This window comes from Gymnoscopelus microlampas (assembly GCF_963454915.1).
Source record: "Gymnoscopelus microlampas genome assembly, chromosome: 5".
Classification (NCBI taxonomy): domain Eukaryota; kingdom Metazoa; phylum Chordata; class Actinopteri; order Myctophiformes; family Myctophidae; genus Gymnoscopelus; species Gymnoscopelus microlampas.
The window spans coordinates 25,204,600-25,219,563 of NC_139942.1; the positions used below are offsets into that span (position 1 = coordinate 25,204,600).

A 14,964-nucleotide genomic window follows, 5' to 3' on the forward strand; every position below is an offset into this window, starting at 1 on the left:
CAGGATAGAGAGGGTGACGGAATCGAGCCCCGTGCTTCTTTACCCCACACAATCTTTGACCCTGCACTCAGGACCTCAACTTGCACAGTGTCAAATTACGCACCCTCTGGGGGGGCCAAAGCATTACTACTACTACTACTACCACCCCTTCTCTCATTCTCTCCCTCTCTCCCCCCTTCGCTCTTCCTCTTTCCCAGAAGTGACTGACACAATGCGATATGGGCCCCTCGCTCTCTCCCTCCCTCTCTCTCCCTCTCTCTCCCTCTCTGTCACCACAGTGACTTCATCTTACCTTTGCTTCCTGTTTCTGTTCCCTCGAGGGGCTCGGCAACTATACTACCGTTACTAACCACTTGAACCATAGCGTCATGATAGGCAAAGATTTGGCGTAGAGGGGAAAAAGGAAGGGTCCGAGGACAGAGCCCTGGGGGAACTTGTTCAATGAACTATATGTTTTTTAGTGGTTCACACCAAACCAGTGGCAGTGTGTCTATCGTTAAGGAGGAGTTAATCATTGACTGATGGGCAGTCCTTTTATTTTATTATTGTATTATAACTTTCTGCTGTTACTGTTTTAACGTTAAGACAAAGCACTGTGCCAGGCGACCCCCCCTGACCCCTGCCTTTTTTTTATTAACCTGCAATATTGACAAATACAGTACACTGAACGCACACTGCCCAACAAAATGTGTTCGGAGAAGATGCGGAATGGAGGACAAAGAATGGACGGAGAGACGCAGAGGGAGGGAGAGAGAGAGAGAGAGATAGAGCGAGAGAGAGAGCGAGAGCGAGAGCGAGAGCGAGAGCGAGCGAGAGAGAAGAATGTTGTAGGCCCTCTACAGGATCCTTTTATCTTGGCAGGGGTTCCAATTTGGTCACGGTTAAATTGGAAATGATAAAAGCCGTTTTACTGCGGACACATATAGGCCTGGTCAAACCTACACAGGCCTGAGCTTAGAAACCCACGCTATATTCATGTAGCCCAGGGCTCTCTCTCTCTCTTTCTTTGAGGAGATTGAGTGTGTTGCTGTCTCAATCAGCGGCTCTAGGGACGGTTTACTTTTGGATTTAAATTAAACACATTCCAAATGCAACTGGCTCTGTTGTTGCGCTACACTACGCCGCCCCCCCACCCCACCCCACCGCAACGGTCACCGGTATATGTGTGTGTGTGTGTGTGTGTGCATGGGTGCACGTGTGTGTGTGATTTTGGGGGGCTCCCCTTGAAGACCACCGGCCCCACCAGCCTGTGTGTGAAATGTTTCCCAGACGCTGAAGTGATGGGCTGTTTTCACACACACACACACACACACACACACACACACACACACACACACACACACACACACACACACACACACACACACACACACACACACACACACACACACACACACAGCCCCTGATGGATGGGCTGAGTAGGCCAAGGTCGCAACTGGGCAGCTCTGTCCTTTCCCCAAGTCTCTCTCTCTCTCTCTCTCTCTCTCTCTCTCTCTGACAAAAGCAAGGGAGTGTGAGGTAGAGACTTCAGGAGGGCAAAGCCTCTCTCACTCCTTTGCATTTCCTTTTCTAAGGCGGGCCCGGTCGGATTAGAATGACAAAGGCCGATGTGTGTGTGTGTGAGAGTGTGAGTGAGAGTGTGTGTGTGTGTGTGTGTGTGTGTGTGTGTGTGTGTGTGTGTGTGTGTGTGTGTGTGTGTGTGTGTGTGTGTGTGTGTGTGTGTGTGTGTGTGTGTGTGCGTGTGCGTGCGTGCGCATGTGTGCGCTGGCTCTCCACAGAAGGGAAGGGCCCCCCTAGACAGTGTTATATTGAGCTGTGCTCAGAGGGGTGAGAGTAAAGAAGGGAGGGAGAGAAGGAGAGAGAGAGAGGGAGAAGGGGAGAGAGAGAAGTGTAGAGAGAAAGGTGGCGGCGCCAGTCGTGGACAAGGTCGAGGGAACGAGCGAGACGTCGGACAGGCTGCTCGGCACGCCACGGGACAGGAAGTGAAAAAGAAAAGGAACGTGATGGAGCTCAGGCTTATAGATCGGGTATTTTACACCCCTGTGACGCCGGTGTACGACGGAGTAGACTTCTTGACTTACGATGATGCCGGCGGTCCAGGGGTTGAGCAGCAGCACGGCGCAGACCAGGAAGGTGCAGGCGAGCACCACGCTGATGGCCAGCAGGAACCAGTGTCTCAGCCCGATGTACTGCTCCCAGAACAGGAAGGGGTAGCCGTTGGGGTAGTTGAACACGCCCTTGCGGCCGAACTCGTCGCAGATGGCCCGCACGCTCTCGATGGCCTCCACGAAGTCGCTGGCCTGCCGGAGGCCGTTCAGGTAGAACGGGAACTGGGCGAACTCCAGCGGTTCCGCGGGTGGGACTAAAGGAAGAGAGGTGAGGTGGGGAGAAGGAGGTTAAGTTTAGGATCGGGGTATATCCGATTAGCCTATTGCTGTATTAAGAAAAGAAAAAGATGTGAAAAGTTATAGGAGAGAACATAACATCGAAGCGATGCAACTGCCAATATAAAGCAACTCACTGCGTAGGTTTTCCCCTGTGGTGTCATATTTGTCGTGGATCCACTCTCTGGGGTGGGGGTAGAAGTTGGCCTGGGAGGCTGCGTACCCCAGGGGGTCATTGCTGACCCACACCGTCAGGTAGATGTAGAAGACCTCCGGAGGAACCAGGCCCTCGGCATCCACAAGCCGGCGAGACGTAAGCTACAGGAGGGAGAACGGAACGGAGCGATTAGATGTTGCAGAGTTGTTTCTGGGCTGTTCAGATTTGTGTTAACATAAAAAAGAAAGAAAAAAACGTTCTTCCATTCCTAATATACAATATCCCAATGTGTCATCTGCTTCAACGTTAAACCAGGCTGATATACTGTATGGTAAATGGAGTCTTTGCATGTTGTTGTTATAGCATACCTGGCTGTAGTTGAAAGGATCTTTCTTGGAGCCGGTCTGGATGAGCAGCTTATAGGCCAGCACTCCGTCCTCGGTGCCGTTGCGGTAGCTGTCGTGCGTTATCCTGCCTGCCTGCCAGTCGGCATCAAACGCCACCTGAAGCCCTGTGTGCCACAAACAAACAACCGTTGTAAAATAAGAGGGGGGACGGGCTCTCAGTTTAATGGAAGAGCTCACACGCACACACTCAAATACCCACAATGCACATAGTCACGCACCGACACTTAAACACATAAACATGCAGCAAAGCATTCTGTGTCTCAGTGCTGGTGACTCGTCAATGTGTGTGGGCTGAGTAAAGTTAACCAAAAGCCTTTGTAGTTTGTTATATTACAAAGTTTGGCTTTTGACATTGTCGTTTCCATACACACACACACGCACACACACGCGCACACGCACACCCAGACACACACACACACACACACACACACACACACACACACACGTGCGCGCGCGCGCGCACACGTGCTGTAATAACAGACATCAACAACGAGAGGACGCTGCTCAGGAAAAAAGGGATGACAGAAAGAGCATAAAAGACAAGTAGAAGACAGCAGAGAAGGTAGAATATGCGAAGGAGAGAGAAAGAGAGGAGGAGGAGGAAGTAAAACAATTAATTAAATGTATTATGCATTATTAATTCATGAGTAATTTAATGTCACATCAACCTCGTTCTGTGTATCTTTTGGAATCAGAAGCAAATCTGATTAAAAAACAGTAGTGAGAGTGTGTTACCAAATGGACCCGGCCGTTACACATGGACAAATCAACACTGTGCAGATGGCTTTCAGGCTGATACACAACGTACACTCGCACATTCCCTGAGGGTGGGGTCTTTTCAACTATGAGAGATTATGTTTCTCATTGGGTCTTGGGTTGAGAAAGTTTAAGAAGCCCCCATCTGCCTTAAGGCAAGGGGGGGCGATTATGAGTTCAGTCCAAAGCATGCAACCTCAAGCCTAATCTATTGGCGTGTATGTTTTTATAGTTCCAAAGATATACACATGCTGTTTTAAAGATAAAAAAAGTGGCCTTTCGTTTTTTTTAAGCATAATTATGTCAAGTCAATAATAAAACATGTTCCTAGTTTCTACAGTATGAGATACATCGTTAGTTATCCGTCCATCCATGACATTTTATCTTATTGATAAAATCTGTTTTAAGTGACATTTAAAATTAATGTGACGGTTCTTTTCATGTAAAGGAGTGTAAACCCTCCACTGGCTCTGATTGAGAGGAATGGTTCTGATTGACCTGTTAGCTATTACTTCCTCTTGAATGGGCTCTCTGACAGATCCTCGCCTGAGGGCAAACACACACCCACCCACACACACACACACACACACACACACACACACACACACACACACACACACACAGACAGATAACCTATGACCTCCACCCTCTATACCTTGCCAGCCTGAGCCCAGGTGGATGAGGGCGGATAGCATGGCTGAACTTTCACTCACCCCTCACACGCACACGCACGCACACGCACACGCACACGCACACGCACACGCACACACACACACACACACACACACACACACACACACACACACCCACAAATCACACACACACGCCCCTGTCCTTAGAAGAAGGTAAACATGAAAGAGCCCTCTGTCAGTCAATCTAGAGGATTCTGACATCATTCAAAAAGAAAAGCCTCAGGGGCTAAGACTGAGTTCTAAACACACACACACACACACACACACACACACACACACACACACACACACACACACACACACACACACACACACTGGAGGGGGGAGGCCTACCTCTGAGCCAGTCCTGGAAGTAGTGCAGCCACATGCGCGGCAGCTTGTGGTCCTCGTCGCGGACCACCGAGCGCACCGAGGTGAAGGCGTTGTGCAGCTGCACCAGCAGCCGCTGCGAGCGGGCGTAGTCGAAGCCGTCCATGGTCACCAGGTACATGTTGTAGAAGGAGAAGTACTTGAACTGCGCGTCGATGAAGTCGTACTCCTTGGTGTCGCGCGGCACGATGTCGGTCAGGTAGAGGCCGTCGTGCACCATGGTGGTGCCGTAGAGGCTGAGGCCCAGCAGGCCCAGGAAGAGGACCACCACCGCCGCCTTGCTCTCGGGCTTGAGGAGCAGCGGCGCGTACTTCTCGCGGGCGAAGCTGGCCAGGTTCCAGCGCAGGAAGGGCAGCGGCACGCACTCGCGCCCGCCGCCGGCCTTGGAGGAGTCGTCCACCTGGGCCAGCAGGTCCCGCGTGGAGCTGGAGGTGGGCGCGAAGAGCTGGGAGCCGTAGGGGTCGCCCCCCGCCGAGGTGGTGGTGGTGGGAGGAGGAGACGGGGTCACGGCTGCGGAGGAGAAACACACGGAAAAGGAGTTTAACCACTTAGACCCTCGGTTCTTAGTGAAACGGACCGAGTTACAATTGTAAAACTTTAAAATTAGTCATTCTGCATAATGATTACCTTTATGTTCGGTACTGAACGTATCATTTGTACGGTATTACTTCTTGTACTTAACCCATAAAGACCTGAGGTCGATTCTACAAATGCCCTCTAAATCAGTAGTTCTCAAACTGTTTCGTAATTCAAAATTACTCAACATTTTTCAAACACTTTCAAAATCAAAATGACACAGATGTCTTCCCGGTCTTAATGGAAAGTAAAAAGTTTGGACTTCTGGCAAAATAGGCATCAACACCGGACAGTGCTTTTCACATTTGGGTGTGAATACCAGACTTTCACAGCTATAGGGGCGTCAGCTCCCTTTCCTCTGTGTTTACCTTGCGGCGGCGGCGGAGGGGAGGACAGGACGATGGAGGGAGGGCTGGTGGAGATCTGGGAGGTGGGCGGCAGGATGGTGACGATGTGCTGGCCCGCCGCGTCGCACTGCGTGAAGGCCTGCACCGTGGTGGTGATGTGGGTGCTGGTGGTGATGGTGGAGCCGGTGGCGTACTGGTGGTGGTGGTGGTGCGTCGCCGTGGAGGCGGCGGCCGCGTGCTGCCGCGGCGGCGGCGAGTGCTCGGCGGAGGAAGAGGAGGAGGAGTTGGCGTCGGAGGAGGAGGAGGAGAGCTCGTGCGGGGAGAGGTGGATGACGCGGTCGGCGCACGGGCTGTACAGGCAGCACAGCACGTCCAGACGCTTGTCCTCGCGCCGGTGCAGGTCCAGGCTGAGGATGGCCGGGAAGATGAGCAGCACCATGGCGAAGTTGAACACCACAATGATGGCCGCCTGGGAGAGCGAGAGAGAGAGAGAGAGAGAGAGAGAGAGAGAGAGAGAGAAACAAGAAGTAGACAGTGAAACAATGTTCCGATGATGTCACAGTGACGCCCCCCTCTTCCCCTCCTTGCTCTGTGCAGATGTACAGCTGCCCCATGTCTCTCTCTCTCTCTCTCTCTCTCTCTCTCTCTCTCAGCTGGGGCGAGAGAGCTCCCTTGCTGTTTTAGTGCCTCGGACCGCGGCCCAGACAGCAGAAGAAAAGCCTCGACTCTAAATCACCAGCCAGGAACAGTAAGCAAGCTGGGCCCGAAAAAAGCGAGGGAGCCATGGTGGGTAAAAAGAGAGCGAGAGAGAGGGGGAGGGGGGGGGGGTACCCAAAAGGAGATGGTGCCAATAAAGAAAAGAAGGAAGGTAAGGGAGGGGCTCCTATAGTGGGTGGATGAGTCTGAGCAGCAACCACCACCTCCTCCACCCAACCCGGGCCCTGGAGCTGACATTCTAACTGGTTGTGGTTTCCACTGTGTGTGTGTGTGTGTGTGTGTGTGTGTGTGTGTGTGTGTGTGTGTGTGTGTGTGTGTGTGTGTGTGTGTGTGTGTGTGTGTGTGTCAGACCACCCACAGTCAGTTACACAGATCACAGAAAAACTTTGCTTCGCTGCAGTGATATACTGATCCACTCTTCCTCCCTCCCTCCTTCTCTCTCTCCCTTTCTCTGCCTCTATCTCTTCATCTCTCTCCTTGCTCTGATTATTCCACATTACACTCACACGCACACACACACACAAACGTGCGCAAACACACACACACACGCACGTACACACACACAAACACGTCTCTGTAGGTACAGCAGCAATAAAACAAGGAACAAAGGCTTTCCCTCCTCTGAATAAATGTCACCCCTCTGAAGTTGTCTCTTTAATTTTCACAGGAGAGCCGCAGGCTTCTCGGTGTGTTTGTGTTTGTGTGTGTGTGTGTGTGTGTGTGTGTGTGTGTGTGTGTGTGTGTGTGTGTGTGTGCGCGCGCGCGCTCGCCTACCTGCAGAGAGAAAGCTCGCAGGGCGGGAATGGGGACGAGAGCGGCCATGAAGAAAGCGATCATGTTGTTGAGAGACGTCAGAGCCACGCTGGTGCCTGTACGGCGCAAACAGTCTCCTGTACGCTCCTGAAAATAAACATGCACACAGGTTAAGGAGGAGAGAAGAGAAGAGAAAAGAAGAGAAGAGAAGAGAAGAGAAGAGAAGAGAAGAGAAGAGAAGAGAAGAGAAGAGAAGAGAAGAGAAGAGAAGAGAAGAGAAGAGAAGAGAAGAGAAGAGAAGAGAAGAGAAGAGAAGAGAAGAGAAGAGAAGAGAAGAGAAGAGAAGAGAAGAGATCTTAAAGGCACCTTGAAGGGGATGTTGCTCCCAGCCTCGGTGAAGGAATGAGCCAATAGGAACATATCATCCACACCGATCCCCAACGCCAGGAAAGGAAGCACCTGGAACAGAAAACACATCAGCACCCACCCGGGCATTAAGGACTAGAACTTACGTTTGAAGCTCCCGGAGCTTAGAATTACAGCCTCTATTACTACTAGTAGGAACTACTGACATGAAAGCAGACACTTGTTGTTTTGTACCTGTGTGGTGGCAGCATTGAAGGAAAGGCCCAGCATGGAGCAGAGACCCAGGCCTGCGGCCACAGACAAAGCGACCAGCAGAACTCCTGCCAGCCCCACGCCGCCCTGGGACTTTGCGCAGTCCCACCTGAGCATGGTGACGCACGCATAGGCAAGCTAAGAGTAGAGGAGAGGGGACGACATCCATATGGAAAAGGGATTATTACAAATAAGTACATCAAGTATTACGGCATGACACCACCACAAACAACTTCAATGATGTACAGACCGAGATTCTTTTGAATCCTTTGCATTTGGAGCGTTAGGCTTACAGAGACCAAAATGGCATTGCATTTAATATCCACGCAGTGTGATATTGTCCGGGCCACGCGAGGCTATCCCTGAGGGGGTTCCAGGGGGTCCCAAGCAAAATGAGGAACACTTTAAACAATTGAGCATTTTATGCTTCGGCTATTTGAAATCGCATCGCGGCCCGTTGTGAGCTTATAGATTGGCTTTTTTTTCTTTACACAAATCTTGTCTCATGGAGTCTTTGGCACAAAATGGGGGGGGGGGGGGGTCCACGGGCAAACACTGATAAAAAAATGGTCCTCTCACTCACCATGAGAAGGTAGCCACCAGCCACTCTGATGACACTGACATCGGAGAAGGACTTCATGATGTCGTTGAGGGTGGTGGTGGAGAAGGCGTGGATGGACTGGCTGGAGTTGTCCGGTACGCTGTGGTGGACCACCTAATGGGTGGAGATCAGTCAGCAGTCAGGGGGGCCGTTTGGAACAGTCTAGGAATTGGTCTAATGTGTGTCCATTTGTGTCCATTTCAAACGCACTCTTGTTTTTCTCTCCGACAGACAGTCACATTATTCTCTCTTTCTCTCACACACACACACACACACACACATACGTGCGCAGCCGCGCACGCACTCACGCTCTCGCATGCAGAGACACTCCCTGACAGCCATGCACAAATACGTTTCTCGTATCTTCTGGAATGCCCATAACCCCATATTTTTAGGCCCTGTAACAGTAAAAGCACCCTGTGTGTCTATGAAATGTGCTTCTGTGTGTGTGTGTGTGTGTGTGTGTGTGTGTGTGTGTGTGTGTGTGTGTGTGTGTGTGTGTGTGTGTGTGTGTGTGTGTGTGTGTGTGTGTGTGTGTGTGTGTGTGTGTGCAAAAGTGTGCCAGTGTGTGTGTGTGTATGTGACAACTGAGGAGTAATGAGCACAGATGCCAGAGGTCATGAGGGCAAAGGTGAAAGGGATGAGATCACATGGCTCGCTCTCCCTCTCTCTCTCCCTCTCTCTCTCCCTCTCTCTCTCTCTACTCCACACCATGAATGGACCACTGCCTCTCTCTCTCTCTCACACACACACACACGCACGCACGCACGCACGCACGCACACACGCACGCACCTTCCCTATCGCACTCTCACTCACCTATACTCATGTCATGTCATCATTCACTATCATGTGCTAATCTATGTGCCCCTGTTCTCTGACAGAAGGGTGGGGTATCTCTCCCCGTCTGTCGGTTCCTTTCTCTCTCTCTCTCTCTCGCTCTCTCTCTCTCTCTCTCTCTATCCCCCCTACTTGCCCTCACTTCCTCACCTCCCTCTCTACCTCCCTCGGTCACCCTGTCCTCTCGCTCTGTGGTCGGTGTCAGCTATCATGGCAACAGCTTGTTCCTATAACTAGGGCTCTGACAGAAAGGGACCGCTGACCTGCGCCACACACACACACACACACACACACACACACACACACACACGACCTGCGCCACACACACACACACACACACACACACACACACACACACACACACACACACCCCACGCACGCACACACACACACACACACACACACACACACACACACACACACACACACACACACACACACACACACACACACACACACACACACACACACACACACACACACACACACACACACACACACTCTGCCCTGAACTGCCCTGCGATTCCCTTTACAAGGCAGATGAGGATTGATGGAATTCAGACATTGTGGGGCAAGTGTGTGTGTGTGTGTGTGTGTGTGTGTGTGTGTGTGTGTGTGTGTGTGTGTGTGTGTCTCCCAAAGTAAAACAAGTCTGCATGAGGACATGGAAATACCTCCTCCATTTCCAACTCCCCCATCCTGTCCCGTTCTCCTCTCTAGTCTACAACAAATATCCTCCCCAAAACGTGGGTTTCTGCGTTTAAAATGTGCGTGCATAGTGTGTGCATACCTCCACAAACTTCCTCTGCCAGGACTCGAGGATGGCGGTGGCTTTGTCTTCGTTCCAGTTAATATCGTGGATCTCGTAGTCATCTTTAAAGTGCTCATAGAGCTGCTTGGGGCTCATCAGCAGGAACATGGTCTGGAGAGCTTCGGCGCTGCACAAGGGCACACACACACACATCACGTTAGCATCGGGAAACACGCTAGAGAGAGTCAAGTTGCTTCCTGAAACATTGGTTTACACATTCCTGTGCCAAGCCGAGAAATACTGACATGCTCACTTCCCCTGAGCTGCTCTGTCTTTCTCTCTCTCTCTCTCTCTGTCTCTCTCTGAAGCATCCAGCCCGATTGTCAAGAACCTCTTGTCCTCGCGTAAACCTTTTAAATGAAATGTCTTTCCCTGAGTGGCTAAAAGCAGGTGCCTGTTTTGTGACAAACAGAGACAGACACAGTGTGTTTCTCTCTCTCTCTCTCTCTCTCCCCCCTCTGTCTTTCTGTGTGTGCGTGTCTGCTACAACTACTCAAAGTCAAGTCCGTCGTCTGGGATTTCAGCCCATTTGTTTCACTGCCCGTCTGCCTAAACTGCTATAAAAGCAGGTGTTATCTAAGTCTGGAGGACTGTCCTCGGGTCAGCTTGGCACGCAACCTGCGCAGCGGCGCTATTCTAAAATGTTGAACCAGATCATCATAAATCACCATCTCGGAGTGAAGGTGTGTGTGTGTGTGTGTGTGGGGCTGGACGCTCTTTCCTCCAGGGGCTTTTGCAGGGATGTGTGCGGGTCGTGATCTGGGCACGGACCCAGCGCTGTCACTCCTTTCATTTTGGCTGTGGTTTTAAATCTCGTTGAAGCCGTGTAGAGAAAAGCCTAAACTCTGGAGCACGTTTTATTGGGACCCTTGGGATTGCTTTGGTGAAATGTGGATTTGAGTCGACGTCGTTTCAATGAAAAGAGAAAGAAACCGGATTTTTTTAAAGGGAATAAACTTTTTATTTTTATTCGTGTTTCAAAAGTCCTCAATTGAAACACTTCAGTACATGTCTGTATTGTAGATGTATTTCTACTCCTGTTTACCCCCAGTTATTTTCAGAGATAAGGGCTCCCCATTTTCTCTGCTGCCCGCAACAACAAATGTGTGGCAGTGGGAGGGGCTTTATATGGCTGTCAATCATCTTTAATTGGCCTATCCTGGTCCGGGGTCAAGGAGGAAACTGATCCCTCTCGGTACGAGGCATTCCTAGCATGTGTCTGTCGGGTTATTAGGGGTTACACGGATTCCACAGGCACGGTGGCTTGCTGGCTGACTGGCTGACTGACTAGCCGGCCTCCCTGGTTGCCAGTGATCTGCCCTCCTGCCCTTTCTCATCCATCGATCATTACCCCCCCCCCCCCCCACCCAACGTCGTGCTACCACAGCAGCGCTTCCCAACCTTTTTCTGGATTCGGGTGTTTGCGGTCCACCCATCTGACCACTTAACACGGCAGCCATTTTTAACTGTAAAACTAAAGCCAAAGATAGCCGATAGCCCGCTTCTAGATCGACTCTGACTCTGGAAATGTAAAACAACTATTTCTCTCATGGGGACAAGGAAATAAAAACACACCTCAGCAGAGTGTCTTGGCTGCTCTTGACCCGTCCTCCTAGGATCAGCTCCTCCTGCCAGTGCATGAACTTCCTGCTGAAACCATGGCAACCTCCCTGGAGACGCCCAGAGATGTCAGGACTCTGGGGACAGACACAGAGACATGGACGCTATAAGAGGACAGCTCTCAGATAACTCTGTGTGTGTGTGTGTGTGTGTGTGTGTGTGTGTGTGTGTGTGTGTGTGTGTGTGTGTGTGTGTGTGTGTGTGTGCGCTCGCGCACGCTCAGACTCACCTCTCCCAGCTCCTGGTTGGGTGCAGTGATGGGGCAGTCGGGGTCCGAGGGGTCCAGACAAGGCCTGTTCATGTAGGCATGGCCCACCTGAGCTTTGTCCAGCATCTCCTTGAATCCCTCCAGGGAGGTGAACTGACTCAGCTCCTCCATCAGTTTGACCGGGTCAAGGTTCATCCACTGGATGTCTGGCATGCCACTGTGAGGAGAGAGGAGCACGCGTTCAATGCAAACATACCCCATAGAATGAAACTGTACACAGGCAACAACACCGTAACCTGAAATCTTTCCATTTATAGCTAGCATGTGTGCGTGTGCCCTTGCACCCACACTGGTTTTTGAGCTTCTGCAAACGTTTGTTCAATTCAGTTCTCCGTCTGTGCGTGTGTGTGCCGTCTAGGCAGGAGGCAAGGCTGCAGATGCTGGATAAAATAGCGTTTATTATCCTGTTTCACGCCGCTACAATGCCAAAGGAAAAGGCGCGGCGGCAGCCGGCTCACTCCCATTCCTCAACGCCCTGCATCGAGTCATAACGATTACCTCTGCCTCCCAAAACGTCTTGATAAGGAGGGGGAGCAGAACAGAGGGAGGGAGGGAAGAAAGGTATAGAAGAGGAACGGGGAAACGTAGGCAAGACGGGAAGGATGGAAGGAGAAATTGACAGAAGAAGAGAGGAGATGCTGGGAGTGAGAGGAAGGGAAGTCATAAAACATGGGAGGTGGTGTCAGGGTGATGTTGGGATGTATCGCTGTTTTGCATGTGTGGCGAGCTAGCTAGCTAGCAGCAATGAGTGTACGTACGTGCCGTGCGTGTGTGCGTGTGTGTGTGTGTACCGTTATGGTCCACTGGCATCTATCGCACACTGTTCAGTAGTGAGATGTTCACAGGAAGCTTTGACAAAGAAGCTAATCCTGAGGCTTTCGGCCGCGGCCTCGCCTCTGCCACTCTCCTCCCTCTCCTCAGGCTAAATTTATCATTTGCTCCATGCAGCGGCCAATTATGTGGCGTGTTGGGTTAGGGTTTTCGGGTGTCAGTTGACAGCTTTGCCTGTAGCGGAGGTGGACTTGGTAATGCTAGCGGTGGGGGAACCATGTAAAGACCTTAATACACGGGCAACATACAGATATCTCGCTCCTCCGTCGTTTTCTACAGGCCCATGTGGATAAGACAACCACTGGATCACCAAGCCTTGCATCTAGACTCTAGAGTCCCTTAACATTGAAGGACACAGAAGGACAGAAACAACAAAAGGTTCTTACGCTATTGGCAGTCTTGTTTTTTTGCGTTGACTTGAGGAAAGTGCGATTTTTAAGACTGAATCGAGGTGAAATGACTTGTTGAGAGCACCTGTGAAAGAGTTTCATGCAGTGAAAGAATGAAAGGGAGGGGGGCGAGAGAGGAATAAAAAGAATGTCCCAAAACGTCCCAACTCTGGGCACAATCGTCCTCCAAAAGGTTCATGAAGAGACCTCCTCTGCTATTCCCACATACCAGCCTCTCGCAAAGACACTCTCCTTTATCAGCTTGTGTTTGCTTGAGTGAACTGGGCCTGAGCCCTTTTGTTTTTCCATAGATTGCTGCTCTTTGTTCTCCCAAGTTCTCTCTCTCTCTCTCTCTCTCTCTCTCTCTCTCTCTCTCTCTCTCTCTACCTCCCTCTATCTCCCTCACACGTTTTTGTATTTAAAACCAAGGCTGAAGTGAGGCGGAAGCTGGCGAGAGGGATACTGGCCGCCCTGACCACCCTGAGCTCCCTTCAACTGTGAAAGCTGATGGGGGAAGTGGGGGAAAAGGATGACAAATAAACAACAACAAGGACCAAAAATATCAACACTCAGTGATTTAGAGGGATACTTATGGAGGTGGGGGGCGGGGGGGTGATTGTCACGCACCCTCTTACTCCATATGAGATAAAAGCTCGAGGGAGATACTAAGAAAAACAATGTTTGTTTCTCTGAGCGGAGGCCCATCGGGCAATAACAGACATTTCTCAACTCCAAACACAAAAACAAAATCCGGCGAGCAACTTCTCTGGAACGAAAACAAGCAACTTTGAAGCTGAAAAATATAGATTTTTTTTTTGTTATAAGCTAAGCAGTAAGCACTCAATTGAAATATCACTTCTGGGGACTAGAAAAAAGAAAAACATCTCTTTCAGTGGCTCAATATCTCAAGAACCAAGTCGCAAAAAGAAGAAAAGGGGGGGGGCTGGAATGCTCAAATGCCTAAATACCCCCAAACTCCACTGTTAACTGTCTTGTAGCATCTCTCTCTCTCTCTCTCTCTCTCTCTCTCTCTCTCGGGACTTGAGACTTGAATGCTGCCCATTTTATTTGTTGGACAACTTGGGAGCCGGGGAGCCCTGGGGCATTACCATGAGAATGCCGAGTGTTAGCCGGGAGCTGACAAAGCCGGGTGCCCCCACCGCCCCAACCCCCTTCCACCCCCCCGGCCCGGCCCGCCCGCGCCGCCCCACCCCCTCCTCCTCCTCCTCATCCTCCACCTCCTCTCTTCGTCCTCCGGGGCCCCCGCACTGATGGACACTCACTCGTAAACTGAAAGAATGCTTACCATTGTCTGACCCAAAGGGCTCCCCTGCCACCCCCCTCCACCACCTCCCCGCCCCCCCCCCACCCCATTCTACCAGCCCCACACCACCCAGTAGCTGTTGCAACTAGCCACCCCCCCCCCTCCTCTCTCCTCTCCCTCACTTTCTCTCTTTTGGTTTTGCTGTCACTATGTCCCCCCATTGCCTCCGAGGAGAAACTGTGTGACTGTGGCTGTCAGCCACAGCCCCGACTTTGACATACTAACGCACCACATATACCTGTTTCCATTTCCAACAAGTACAGACCGTACCGGCCAGTGTGCCGTCTGACGCAGGCACACACGGCGAGAAAGAAAGTTCATCAGAACTGACCTCTGACAGGACTACTGACCCGTCTGACTCTAGAAATGATTTCTGTTGGTGTTAAATATTCCAAGACTTACGGTAAGTAGGCGGAGCCTCCCTGTAGCTTGGCCCCCTCCCAGAAACAGTCCAATGGGGTGATTATCATACAGGGGAACAGCTTGTCAATCATCTGGTGGTGCAG

General features: G+C 51.2%; 1 protein-coding gene across 1 annotated transcript in view; it reads right to left on the reverse strand.

Annotated features, from left to right (window-relative positions):
• The window catches only part of ptch2 (patched 2), a 42,285-nt gene that overhangs the window by 11,462 nt on the left and 15,859 nt on the right, over window positions 1-14,964 (reverse strand). Inside the window, exons 5-17 of the mRNA XM_084058781.1 lie at window positions 14,861-14,952; window positions 11,876-12,071; window positions 11,602-11,723; window positions 10,006-10,153; window positions 8,360-8,491; window positions 7,759-7,914; window positions 7,525-7,617; window positions 7,180-7,305; window positions 5,710-6,157; window positions 4,730-5,275; window positions 2,910-3,052; window positions 2,522-2,702; window positions 2,082-2,362 (exon numbers count right to left, since the gene is read on the reverse strand). Of these exons, the coding sequence (XP_083914907.1) occupies window positions 2,082-2,362; window positions 2,522-2,702; window positions 2,910-3,052; window positions 4,730-5,275; window positions 5,710-6,157; window positions 7,180-7,305; window positions 7,525-7,617; window positions 7,759-7,914; window positions 8,360-8,491; window positions 10,006-10,153; window positions 11,602-11,723; window positions 11,876-12,071; window positions 14,861-14,952 (2,664 nt within the window). The remainder of the gene's footprint in view (window positions 1-2,081; window positions 2,363-2,521; window positions 2,703-2,909; window positions 3,053-4,729; window positions 5,276-5,709; window positions 6,158-7,179; window positions 7,306-7,524; window positions 7,618-7,758; window positions 7,915-8,359; window positions 8,492-10,005; window positions 10,154-11,601; window positions 11,724-11,875; window positions 12,072-14,860; window positions 14,953-14,964) is intronic.